Source organism: Aulonocara stuartgranti (assembly GCF_965226115.1).
Source record: "Aulonocara stuartgranti genome assembly, chromosome: 9".
In the NCBI taxonomy this organism is placed as follows: Eukaryota; Metazoa; Chordata; class Actinopteri; order Cichliformes; family Cichlidae; genus Aulonocara; species Aulonocara stuartgranti.
In genome coordinates, this window is record NC_138960.1 from 18,297,287 (window position 1) to 18,310,492 (window position 13,206).

A 13,206-nucleotide genomic window follows, 5' to 3' on the forward strand; every position below is an offset into this window, starting at 1 on the left:
AAGACGTGGAGTATTGGGTGAAAAGAAGAAACCTCAAGTTGTTAATTTAAGATACTTCACGGTTGATTGTTTAATTATATTAAATGTAAGAAATCACATCTGTTTCAGAGATGCAACAATAACTCATGTAAAGTAAAATAAAGACCACAGAGGAGGCAGAGGAAAGACACAGGGCTGTAAAATAAAGGGGCGTTGAGGTGCCACATAAGCACTTCTCAGAGACCTCAATGAGGGCCAAACCACAGCTTCTGTCTGAACACACACAACATGCAAGCACAGCTGGTCCACACATGAGGAATTTGATAATCTACAGTTTCCTCCTGAGTTTAACTGTGTTCAGGCATGCCAGCCACGTAAGACACACACAGGTACACAAACACACACACACACACAATGATTTTAGTAGAAAAACGATGTATCTGAGATATATGATGCAATATCACCACATCTGACTATATAAGCCTATAATTCATTTAGGCCATTCAGTAATGTTATCAGGTTTATGTCCAGAATAGCTGCAGGTTTTTTTTATTGTTTTTGGTTCTTTTACTGAAAATATTTTTGACACTAAATGTAATTTAATTTAAAACAAATATGACTTTTAAGAGAAAATCAGTTTTAAACATTGTCTTATTCCAGAGAGAGAATATGTTTAACATTTATGGAAGTATAAGATTTTGAACACGGTGCTTAAATGACTGATTGTGAAATAGCTAAAGACTGAACTACAGTTGGAGGATTTTGAATAGCTTGAGGTGTTTTAGTTTGGTCACCATTAGAGAAAACTGCAACTCCTTGTAGAGCAAAAGGAAGAGGCCTGCTCTTCTTTACAGCGTTGCTTCATTTTGGTTTGAGATCTGGAGTTTGACTGGACCATTGCAACACTTTTTCTTTTTTCCAAACATTCTGATGGAGATTTGCTTCTGTGCTTGGATCATTGCCCCATTGCATGGCCTAAATTGGGCCAAATGTTAGTTGTCAGACTTGTGGCCTTACTTCTGACTCTAGAACTCTTTGATATACAGAGAATTTCACCATCAGCCTAATGGGTTTAAGTTGTCCAGGTCCTTTGCCTGCAAAACAAACCCAAATCATTAGCCAACCAAAGTGCTTAACAGCTCGTATGAGGTGTTAGTGCATAACATCTCCAATGTAGTTTTGCCTGTGCAAACGGCATTGTTCCAGACTTTAAGGTTTGTTCCACTGAATTTTTGCAAACCTAAGCTGTGCTGCCATAAACAATACTTGTTCAGTCTTTATCTTACTGCACTGTCATGAAGTTTAACATTTAAAATTCTAACTGAGGCCTGCGTAGTCTGAGATGGAGCTCTTGGGTTTCTCTGAGCATTGCATTGTCTGCTGGAATGTGTACTCCTGGGAAGATTGTGACACTGACACACACCTGAATGCAAAATTTCTGATTTAAAGATGTGGTAAAGGGATAAGTGATTTATAAAGTGCATTTGATTAGCAGCACTTGGATGCTTAGTACCCTCTTAACTTTTAAAGCTGTAAGGATCAAGCTAGTTTTTCGCAGGCCTACATAGAGCCCACGTGACTGTATGTGTCAAAAATACCACTGCGCTTCAACTGGTAATGTAACTACTCATTACAAATGTTATTTTATTGACAGTATCACCTGTGTAATTGTCCTTTTACAATAAAACACTAAATCTTACACATGCATTTACTGTATATCTCATTTATCTGCTATGCAGAAGAGCTTTCTTTTAGTAACCTTAGTGTTTGACCTGATTGGTTTTAATCTGGCGTTAAATTGTAAAATGTTTCCCATAGCAAGTTTTCCACTTGATGACCTGCTGTAGTTTGGAACTTTCCATAATCCGAGGCCTATACTAAATACAAAATCTGCCTTTAGTAAAGTAAAATTAAACTTTTTATGAAGCATTAGGTAAATACTCTTGACAGCATGCTACTTGTAAAATATAACATACAAACTTCATTATTTTCTTTATCCTGTACAGAATGTAAATCTTTCCATCCACCTGTTTTTAAAGCCTCACTACAGATTTTCAGTTTCATTAAGATTTGGAGTTTTCCTGGCCATGAATCCAAACTCTGATCTTGTGCAATTAAGTTATTGCTTTGTCTTGAGACATGTTGCTCAATCATGCTGGAAAATTCACAAATTGTCACCAAAGTACTTGGAAGAAGTTGGTTTTAGTATAGTCGGCCATTAAAAAGAGGGTGGACGAGGAGAAACATCTTTTTTCCATTTTCTCTGTTTACAGTACTTTGCTGTTCCTGCATAGTCATACCTTAATTATTGCACACTGGCTTTTTATTTCTTTCATGTTTATTTGTTCTGGAGTTTTTGGTTTTTTTTTAGCATTTCCACATTTTTCCAGCCCTATTCCTGTCCCATCATGCTCCCGCTGATCATTGAGTGATCACGTTAACACATATGTAATTACGTCTGCTAACAGGTGGTTCTCAGGAGAAACAAGCCTACAATCCAGGCAGGAGCAGATTCAAACAAGACGACACCAAAACCATACTCATAATTTTCTCTTCAGCAGGAATGTAAGAGATTCTCAGAATTCAGACACCTGGTTCACCACCACTTTTTTTGTAAAAACAAAAAGGTTTTATTTCAATATTCGGCTGAGTGATTTACACGAGGGAAACTGTACAAATAAGAGACTTGTAGAGAGAATGGGGCAATTTCTTCATTCCTTTTATGTACATGTTCAGCAGCTCAAACAGGTGTCATCACTGCAGGTCATCGTCATCAAACAGATCCTCAAAATCTGCAAAAAGAAACAGGAGAACAAAGACAAGGAAAGAATTACAGAGTTTAAATCTACTTTATATATTGATCACAATTCATGCTGCTCTGTAGATACTTAAGAATTTTTTTTTTAATGCACCACCAACACAACACATACGTAAATAAATAATTATCTTATACCCCAGTGACGCAGACCTACACACTGGTTGGTGACTGCCTGGCAAACACTGGTTTTTAAGAAAAAAAAAATAGGTATTCACCAACAAGTTGATGAGCAGTTCCACAGAAGATGCTGACATATCTGCAAACACTTGCCAATTACCCACTAAGCAGTAATTGATCTGTGAGTGTGAGCAAAAAGTCTGAGTTCAAAGCAAAATTTATGTCTTCTGAAAAGAGTCGATTTCACTGACTGCTCTCTAGGTCTGTGTAACTGTGGCCTTAAAAAGACAAGGAAAACTCTTATTTACATATCTGTTCACACAACGAGGTAATAAAGTTATATGACTGGTCTGAGCATCACAGGTGGAAACATTTAATTTTTCGTGATTTCTATTTTATTATCTTGGGACATGAGTGTTGGGTAGATGGAAACCACTTAAATATACTTGGAACCCCAGAAGGAAGAGGAACAAATAATTGGCCAATGGATTGTTTTATTAATTAATGACATAATGGAAAAAAACAAAAAAAACAAGTTAATGACAAAATTTGTTAGTTGCAACCCTAGAGGTTAAAAATAAATAACAATACTACTAAAAAGCCAGTATTTTCACATCTGGAGAACGCATGGTGTCTAAACCACTACAGATGACTTCATTAGAAGACATTATGAGGTTCTTCTGAGACTTTTCCCCCACTTTGACAAAACTCTAACAGGCCAGTTAGCAAACTTAACAGTCTGACTGGTGTGAAAATTACTCATCACCAGAGGATCTAACTGGCTCTGACAGCTCGATATTAAAAGGTTAAAATAGCACACAAGTGATTTCTCATCCAGGGTCAATAACTGGAATTTTAACAAGACATTTAGGGAACAAAACGAGGCAGTATGTTCGCTCTAGTGTTGCCATGTGCCACTACTACTGGCCAGAAGGAGAAAGTCACCAGAAACTTATCAAGTGAATGGGGGACTGTCTATTAATATCAGTTACATTCCCTCTAATCAAGGTGGAACTTTCCTAAAACTGCCTTAGATGTGACACTATTTTACACATACATTAAGATGCAAATGCACAAATTTGAACCTGCTTACATAAGCATGAATCAAGCATTTCTTCCTTAAGTGATGAATTTTCAGTTATGACAATTATGACCATTATCCGTCTCTCTCAGTGCTCATACTGCCGCATACTAACTGCTCTTGGATGCAAAGCTGTGAGGTTTTGTTTGGTGTAAACTAGGGATGGACCGATCCGATATTACGTATCGGTCCGATACTGACCTAAATTACTGGATCGGATATCGGAGAGAAATAAAAAATGTAATCCGATCCATTAAATATCACACATAACTCAGCTCATCACCTTAGCACGTCGGACCAGTATGCGTTACTTGATAGAGGGGCTGTGGCGTGCGACACCTGTCGGCGGTCTGGTTGAGCATTTGGAGCCTCGCTACCAAACCGGCATTTCATCTCTGAGAAAGTTATTCCCGCGAGAAGTAAAGCAAATGTGTAAGTTCATCTCTGAATGTTTGTAAAGCATTCCCACGTTAAGTTTAACAACCGATATATGGAGCGACTGCCTCTTCTCTCTCCCTCCCTCCCTCTCCTGCTGCTACTTCAATCATGAAACTGATCAATGATCAGCTGATCGGCTTTTCTGTTGCGACTCCCGTCTCTCTTCTTTGTTTTTGGCCCACTTTGCACTAGAGAGAGAAAGCCAGCGGCTAAACAACAGCAGCACGTTTAAGCTTGATAAGCTGTTGTTAGAACTTATTTAATATTACTTTCTACACCAGAATCCTTTTCTACGAATCTGACGGCTGGTAACTGTGCAGGGGCGGATCTAGCAAAGTTTTGCCAGGGGGCCAGGTGGGGCATTAACAGGGAAGGGGGGCACAAAGACATACTTTTCTTTCTTATTCTCATTTAAAATGTCGAGCTTTTAATAAATAATTGTCTGAATCTTACACCCAAAGCTTTAATCTGATGTAAAATGTACTTGTACTGTGTACTATTTAATTATTGTAGAAAAATAATTTGTTTCTGTGCATATTTATTTATTTATTTTACACGTGCATTAATCAATGCAATCAACTTTAATTTAAGCATCACGAGGCAGAGGGTGGTTCCCTATTTTTGTTTTGCTTTGAGTTGGCAACCCTATTAGTTAGGTTGTTTAATATTTCTTCTAAGTACTCTTTAAAATACCAGAATAGGGAGGATGGTGTAGGGTTCAAGTTTATTAGCTCAGTATTGATGAACTATGAAATATTTTGGGTGCAGCGTATTTTTTTTGCATACAGGTTTAACAGAATAGCTTTAGTGTTTTTTTTTTCTTGAGTATGAACTTATACAAAATGCAGCAAGATATTAAAAAAACAGTTTTGTTGAATAAAACATACACTATATCAGATTCATATCGGTATTGGCAGATATCCAAATTTATGATATCGGCATCAGACATAAAAAAAGTGGTATCGTGTTATCTCTAGTCTAAACTGCACTCTGACCTTCCAAGTTTTTAAGAAATCTGCACCAACATAGTGAGACAGAAAATACCGATACAACTGTGCAACCACTTATGCCGGTCATATGTAAGAAGGTTTGCAGACTAAATTTAATTTGTCAAAATATCCAAAGGGTGGCTATGATTTGCAACAGCAGGCTTGAGAAACTGTTTGACGAAGTGAACATTCTTCAGTCTTCAGTAATGAGGGACAGTTTGCCCTCGGCTACCTGTAATGACTTTCAGTGGTGTAAAAATATGGCATAAAAGCCAAAGCTTCCTTGACACACCTCACTTTCACAATCTGTCTTCAAAAGAAAAAAAAAAATCTCATGTTTCACACTGTTGCATTGACCTTATACCACACTTACAGAGCCCTGTCTCTGAAATAAACCAGCAGTTCTGCATGGTCATCCAGCTTCTATAAACAGATAGAGCCAGTATTCACTGACCATAAGAGTAAAGTGAAATCTCCAGAACAATGGCCTCATTTTTAATTAGCATGATGTGACTTGGCTCGATTTGACTCGGATATTAGGGTTTTCCATATTGGGGACAATACCTGGTACCAGGTAGAGCAGGGCAATAGGACCAAAAATATTTATCACGATATACATTTGAAAATTTGCGATAACAATATAACTGACGGTATAATTGACACTAAACAAAATACTTTACAACTCCAGCAAAGTCGTACTAAAACATTTGACAGATTTTCGAGCGCCGTGTACGACATAAAATCATTTCGAGGTCAGTAAACACAACCAGAGTTCATACATAAGGCACACAGGATTATAAGGGGCACTGTTGATTTTCAGAAAAATCAAAGGATTGATTTTAAGTGTGCTGTATTTTCAAAAAACACGGTAATAACGACGGCCCGCTAGCATGCTCTACCAAAAATAGTGCTTTGTTGTGTATCTGACGGACAAAAGCTAAACCAGTTCCACATCACTGAAGTTGCAGCATTTTTACAAACCAATTCTGGTTCATCCGTTTCATTCAACGATCCGCTTTCGCCCTTCTCATTCTCCGTTGCCGCCTTGCTTTTTCTGCAATGTGCGTATGAAAACAAAGGCACTGTGCATGCGCGTTTTACCCATATTATTGTTGCCCAACATTATAACGGTATTACCATGAACGGTATGATATGGCCCAGTCCTAGTACCAGGTACTTTTTAATACCCAGTAGGCAGGGATTCCAAGCAGACTGAGCTAAACCAAAAATGTGACGTCAACAAACTGCATGCTACTGATTAGCCAGGGAGTGATATCACTGATTCAGTCATGTCAGTGACTCATTCACAAAAATTAAATTCAATATCCCTGGCAACAAGGAACGGTTACACACAGAGCAACACCATGGCCCAGTGACGAGGTGCAGAGACTTACAGTCAGTTTAGCACCAGAGATAACATTAACTTGATATCCTCTGTTGTTGTTGTTGTTGTTGTGTTTGTGTCACGTACAAATTACATCACAGGACTTTTGAGCTACATTGCTATAATGACTTCACCCACACTGAGATGGTACCCATATTTAATGGAAAACATCCAAAACTGACTAGAGTCAAATCAAGTCAAGCCAAACAAAGTAGGTTATAGTGAAAAAGAGGCAAAAGAGTCAACTACAACTACCTGAAAAGAGGTTCTGGCTCCAAACCAAACTTTTATGTCAAAGTGTGAACAGCAAGTTATAGCGGAGCTTAAAGGTGTTAATGCTGCAATGGGCTTCAAAATACAACGACTAAGGCCTCTATTACATATGCATAAGACGTAACATAACTGCACTCACCCTGTCACGTTTAAATGTGATCTGGGGACCTTTGCCTTCTTCAAGTCAGCACAACCCCTTCTTTAATTACAGGAAAAAACTAACAACTTTAAAAAAAGAGCTTTAAAATATGATGATATCTATAGTTTTACAATACCCTTAAGTACAGAGCTTATTAGGTAGAGGGGAACCAGTTCTAGCAGTGTTAACGACCCAGGTGATGAGTGCCGATGTGTGTGTGCAGCTGACTGGCGAGGTGTCCCGCTGAGTTTCGGTCTGACAGCAGCTATAAACTCATTTTACCATCCTCTTTCTCTCTCATTTCCCTCACGCTCTCTTTTTAACAATCAGCTCTTTTCTATCTAGGTCATGTGCTGCTGAGCCAAAAATTGTTCCACCGGCAGCCAGCACAAAACAGATTTGCTCGGTGTTTTATAGTGTGTCTTCTGCGTCTGTGTTTGCACATAAACTGGTGTTTACAGGGGAACAATGGGATTGCTGAGGGTTAATGTGAGAAGATAACGTGGTTAAAGGAAGAAAATGGGTAACAGGTTTAAGGCTTTCTCAGCCACAGCCTTTCAAATTACTGAAATAATATACTGGAACATATAGGGTTTATTTCACGTCTTTGAAAGTTTATTTGCTGACTTTTTATGTTTGTTTGAGTTGTTCATATTTACACCTTAAGTTACACTTTTAATGTATTTTAAACTTTAAATGAAGGTTTTGGAAAGGCAAAACGTCTGCTTGTCCTATTAGAAATCTAGATGTTTACCAGTTTTCTGTTATTGCCTTGAACATTAAAGAACCTTCCTCTCTGCATGCAAACACAATCTTGCTTAAACTAGGCAAATTTACAAACTGGGGACTCTTAAATGGGTTTTTACTTGTTAACATCACACGTTTTTCTATTAGATGTGATCAATAAATAGAGAAAGGAGCATGCCGTTGCTTATTTTTGGAATGTTATACCATGTGTTTTAATCACATTTGTTTGCCTCATGAGACAAATTAAGGAATCGTAGCTTAGCCGTGCCATATGAAAACAAGATTTATGTTTAATTCCAGCTCGACTCTGTAAGCCCTAACCTCATTAAATTGAATCAGTGAAGTAAATTTAATCCTCATCAAATTTAATAATTTGGGAAGAGATGCAGAAACCTGTCCCTTACCATTAAAGAAATCGGAGTGCACAGCTTTTTCATTAGCTGCCAGGTCCATGAGCAGACCGCTGCTGCCTCCTGCCTGCAAACACACAACAGTGCAACCAGTCATACCACATGAGAAAGATCTACATGTACACAAACTGCTACACTTACTGCATCATAGCAGTGTATGCTATGGAAATTTCCTCCAAAATCCACAGGTTAAAAGTTCAGGTCTTAGAATTTCAACTTACCAACTCAAACTTCTGAGAAATAAACTCAAAATTGAGAAAATAACTTGAAACTTCAGTTATTAAGTTGAAATTCTGAGATAATAACCTGAAAATTTGAATGTTGCAAATGGATGGGATTTTTTTCTTCCAAGTGAAAACAAAAGCAATTAACATTAACAATTTAGCCAGAGCTTACTTAGAGCTTTTAACTAATATCCAGCACAAAGATTTAATGTTACACAACAAAAAAATAAACACAATTATATTTAAAACTAAAGATAACAGGCCCAATATAAAGTGAGATAAGACAAATCTTATCTATGCCAAAGTTGTAAAATACCCTTGTTATAGCAATTAAAACTAATTAAAAACAACAACAACAACAACAACAATATTTTAGGACTGAAGTCTCAGCTGTCAGAGGGCAAGAGGCGGTTTATACCCAGCACAGATCACCAGACAGTCTCACTCTTACGTTAGTTTAAAATCTCCAGTTAACCTAACACACATGTCTTTAGGATGTGGGAGGAAGTTGGAATAACAAGAGAGAAACTCTCCATTAAAAAAAAAAAAACATATGAAAGCTGGAGCCTATCCCAGCAATCGTAGGGTGAGAGACGGGGTACACCATGGGCAGGCTGACAGTCAATAGCAGGGCTAACACATAGAAAAAGATAACTTCCTACTGACACTAATGGGCAATTTAGAATCATCAGTTAACCTAACCCCATTAACTATATGTCTGTGGACGGTGGGGGAAGCCGGAGTACCCGGGAAAGCCCACGCAAACACGGGGTTAACATTAAAACTCCACACAGAAAGATGGTGAACTCAAAATCAGACTTCTTGCTGAGGCAACAGCATAGACATGCACGCATTTAACGGGATGAGCTGAGGTGTTTCTATCAAGAACACTGAATAACCCAAAATGTAACGTATTAACGCAGTTAAATGTAAAAAAAAAAAAACAACCACCCCAAAACAAAAACAAAAAACAAACAAGCTAGGCGATTATATTCATCGCTTCCGTTTCATGTCATTTTAAACATATGGAGCTAGTTAGCGTTAGCACATCTAGACGCCGGTTAATTTAAAGCTCTAAATCTGAGAACCTACCTCGTCCAGGTCCACATAGGGACCAGCTCCTTCAGGAAACATTTCATCCACTGCAGGCTTCATGTTATTCTAAAAGCAGTTCCGCCGCAATTAGGTCAAACGGTGCGTTTGCGTTAGCAGTTATCGAGGCTTAAGTGGTGGTAAACAAAACAACCGTGTGCAACACTAATTCATGCCCGGTTTTCGCTGCTGACTTGCCGCTTTCGGTCCGCCCTCAGAAAAATATGGGTGATTATAATATTCCTCAATATGACCACGCGCAAAGCACGTTAAATCATTTCTAATAAATTAATAGATCAAATTAAAGTTCAAGTCTTTAAAGTTAAAACGGTAAGTGCGGTTTGCTCCATTTAAGTCCTGTTTTGACAGCCTGCAAAATATACTATAAATAGTGATCGCAAATTTTGAGTCTTTTTGTAAGCCTCTTGTTAAAGCAAAAATGGCAACAACAATAATAACAAATAAATAGATAATAACAATAATAATAATAATAATAATAATAATAATAATAGCAATAGTATAGAGAAAATACTAGATCTCTAAAGACTAAAAGAAATCTCAGACTCCATTACATATTTGAAGAATGGTTTGTTTATTTATTTGTGGCACTTTATATGACAATAAGAGGGCTATTTATGTCTAATTCTATTGTATATATGTGACTAAGCTACTAAAAAAAATCTGTGTTCCTTTTCACATCCCCCTTTTGTTTCATATTTATAATAATTTCCTTATTTCCCTTTAATAAACCCTCATGATAACATTTTTTTTTCATGTCATGCTCTTGTTACTTTTTCTCTCTTTTGGGTCTAGCTCCTCTCTTAGTGTTCATGTCCTGCATTGGTCTCATATCCTAGAGTGTCTCCTATGGGCTGGTGGGCGAAGAAGGCCCGGGCCATCTCATTGATGTAGTTGTAGGCACCGATGGATCTGAAGTACTCAATGTAGTTCCAGAAGTCAGAGGTGGTGTACGGCCAGTAGGGAACAGCCGGTGGTTCATCATAAGGCACTGAAAGACACATGGCATGTCAGAAAGGACAGGGTACATACAGTCTCAAACAGATGCTGTTACAGACCATAAAGTATCATGTTAGGGATTTACTGATGATATTTTGTAGTAAATATAGTTTTTGGTAGTAGTTCATATTCACACATTCAGAAAAGCACCAGGTGTTTTTAACTCCTGATATATCACAGGCACCGTTTCCCACATATGAAAGTGAAAAGAGAGGCAATGGCTATTTATTTTTCACAGAGAATAAAGTGAACCACAACGCTGCACAGGCATTGCCTTTGTTGACTTATTTAACATATTCTATGGAAAATGTGGTTCTTACAATGCTTTCATTTCCACCAGGTATTTAGATCAGCAAAGGGTTTTGTTGCTGTCCCAACTCAATCACAGAACAATGGTATTGTATTAGGTAATCCTAAGTGTAAAAGCTTTATTTTGACAGCTAAACACTGGCAAATCATAACAACAATAGTTGCCTCATATTTTAAAGTAAAAAAAACAACAAAAAACCCTGCAACAATAGAGCAAAACCCCCAACAATCAGATGACCCCCTCTGAGCAAAAATAACAGGTGATAGTGGGAAGGGAGAACTGGTGTTTACCACTCTCAGAGAGATACAACCAACATTATAGCTCATTAGAAACATCTTTATTGCATTTAAAATCATATATTTGCTCTTGCTGCTAAATGCAAACGTTAATTCAGGTGTCCAGGTAGAAGCCTGTTTAAAATGAAAATTGAATGTTAGTTTGTAGAATAAATTCCTACAAGTCATGAGTTGAAGAGATTATTATAAACAAAAAAATGTGCATGTCATATCAACGCTCCTTTTAAAGGCTAAAAAGACCAAATTATTAACTAATATGATTTGTCTCTAGTATTTCTCTCTAAATAAATACCTGATCTATGCATCCTGATTTTTTTTAGCATTAAAAGTGTTCTAGTTTATTAAAGTTGCTTTAAGATTCCATTTGAAGACTGTTACCACCCCATCCACCCATTTATAAGCAAGGCTTATATCACTGTGGAGAAATTCTTTTCCTTGGTAGGGTCACAAGAGTCTCAGAGGTCACTCACCGCTGTTGGAGCCTACATGTGAGAAAATAATGACTTAGCATCTGTCATGTGAGTCAGTATTTAAGGACAAGCATAGCTGACGCGCCCTTTCTCCTTTGTATTCTTGTATTCCAACAACAGTGTGTGGGGAGGAAATTCAAATATACATGAATGGCTTTCCTTTGTGCGAATGCTCCCTGTTGACATAGTTGCTTTGAGTCGAGCTCAGTGCTATAAAAGGCTGTGGAAAAAAACTGAATGTCTTCAAATAACCCTCATGATGAACCTGGTGTTGAGTCCACATGACTCATTTGACCAAAAGACATTGACTAATTTATGGATGACAATGCTTCCCAATATTTATTTGAAATAAAAAAAATGTAGCAGTTCATTTTCCTATTTGTAAACATTATATGCCATGTACTTGTAATGTTATCTACAGAAGAGTTGTGAAAAGTTATAGAAAACTTTTGATGCAGATATAATAATAATAATAATAATAATAATGATAGGACATATATTTCAAAGAGAATGCAGGGTTTGATTCACCGGCCGCATTTGGCTACTCATGTATGCAAAGTTCATTGAGCTTTTTTATATGTCTGAAGACGTCTAAAAGAAGTTTGAAAAGTTACCTCCTTCTGGGATGATCCTGGCCTCTGCAATGAGGAGATGGAGAAGGAAGGGGGGAAGGGAGAGAGGGAGAAGGGGGGGAAAAGTTAACATTTCAGGCATTCCTTGAGCACAAAGATGGGATTCAGGTCTGGAAAAGAGAGCTTTTTCCTAGGGGACTACAAATACCTGCTGCCTCCTCAAATATTATTGTTAACTATTCGCACACACACGCACAAACAGACTAAACCAGAAGGAATTCATCATGGAGACTCAGTCAGAGTCCTCTTTGTACACAAAACAAATCCTCTCCAGCAGCACTGTTACATCACATGATTTCCAGCTATTTTCACCGACATTTCTACATGTACATATATCAAACTTAGTGTTAAAACTTATTAATGTTTGCACTGCATGAATAAACTCAACTTTAGCTACAACACACCAACTCTTGAATTCAAGGGAACATATTTTCTGTGGATTAAAAAAAGAAAAACTCACCACTGAGATGACAGGCAAAGAGGCAGAAGACAATACCGAGCAACACCAGCAGCTTCATGTCGCCCTCCTAAATGAAGAAAATGCACACCAATGCTGTAGTTTGTTTGTTTTTTTGTCTATGTTGCAAAAGTGAAATCTCTTAAACAATAAATAAAGTGAATATCTTGATATATATACTAGAAATCTTCTGAAACCAGAATCAAACTCTGCAGCTGTTTACCTGTGAATAGTCTGTGAAGCCGTGCAATGAGATGCTGCTGATCTTCTGCTGGTTCACTGAGGTCTGTGGTGTGAGGGGCTCAGTGAAGGAAGAGGCAGCCGACCTCCAAA

The 13,206-nt window shown here is 37.7% G+C and overlaps 2 protein-coding genes across 2 annotated transcripts; both read right to left on the reverse strand.

Moving 5' to 3' along the window:
* Positions 1-2,585: 2,585 nt before the first annotated feature.
* On the reverse strand, positions 2,586-9,876 carry cops9 (COP9 signalosome subunit 9). The gene is made up of 3 exons (XM_082545877.1): positions 9,692-9,876; positions 8,370-8,442; positions 2,586-2,771 (listed from the first exon to the last, which is right to left on the reverse strand). Exons 1-3 carry the CDS (start codon positions 9,752-9,754, stop codon positions 2,734-2,736), a joined length of 174 nt encoding a protein of 57 aa, XP_082402003.1. The 5' UTR covers positions 9,755-9,876; the 3' UTR covers positions 2,586-2,733.
* Positions 9,877-10,264: 388 nt separating this feature from the next.
* Positions 10,265-13,206, reverse strand: otos (otospiralin). The gene is made up of 4 exons (XM_082545546.1): positions 13,097-13,206; positions 12,877-12,943; positions 12,399-12,422; positions 10,265-10,700 (listed from the first exon to the last, which is right to left on the reverse strand). The coding sequence occupies exons 2-4, from the start codon at positions 12,932-12,934 to the stop codon at positions 10,513-10,515; spliced, it is 270 nt and encodes an 89-aa protein (XP_082401672.1). The 5' UTR covers positions 12,935-12,943; positions 13,097-13,206; the 3' UTR covers positions 10,265-10,512.

Coding starts and splice junctions, on each gene's coding strand:
- cops9 (XM_082545877.1), bottom strand. CDS start 9,754: ATGAAGCCTGCAGTGGATGAAATGTTTCCTGAAGGAGCTGGTCCCTAT. Junction 8,443..9,691: donor CCTATGTGGACCTGGACGAG/GTAGGTTCTCAG, acceptor GTGTGTTTGCAG/GCAGGAGGCAGCAGCGGTCT. Junction 2,772..8,369: donor GCACTCCGATTTCTTTAATG/GTAAGGGACAGG, acceptor TTCTTTTTGCAG/ATTTTGAGGATCTGTTTGAT.
- otos (XM_082545546.1), bottom strand. CDS start 12,934: ATGAAGCTGCTGGTGTTGCTCGGTATTGTCTTCTGCCTCTTTGCCTGT. Junction 12,423..12,876: donor CTTTGCCTGTCATCTCAGTG/GTGAGTTTTTCT, acceptor TCCTCATTGCAG/AGGCCAGGATCATCCCAGAA. Junction 10,701..12,398: donor CAGGATCATCCCAGAAGGAG/GTAACTTTTCAA, acceptor TGTGTCTTTCAG/TGCCTTATGATGAACCACCG.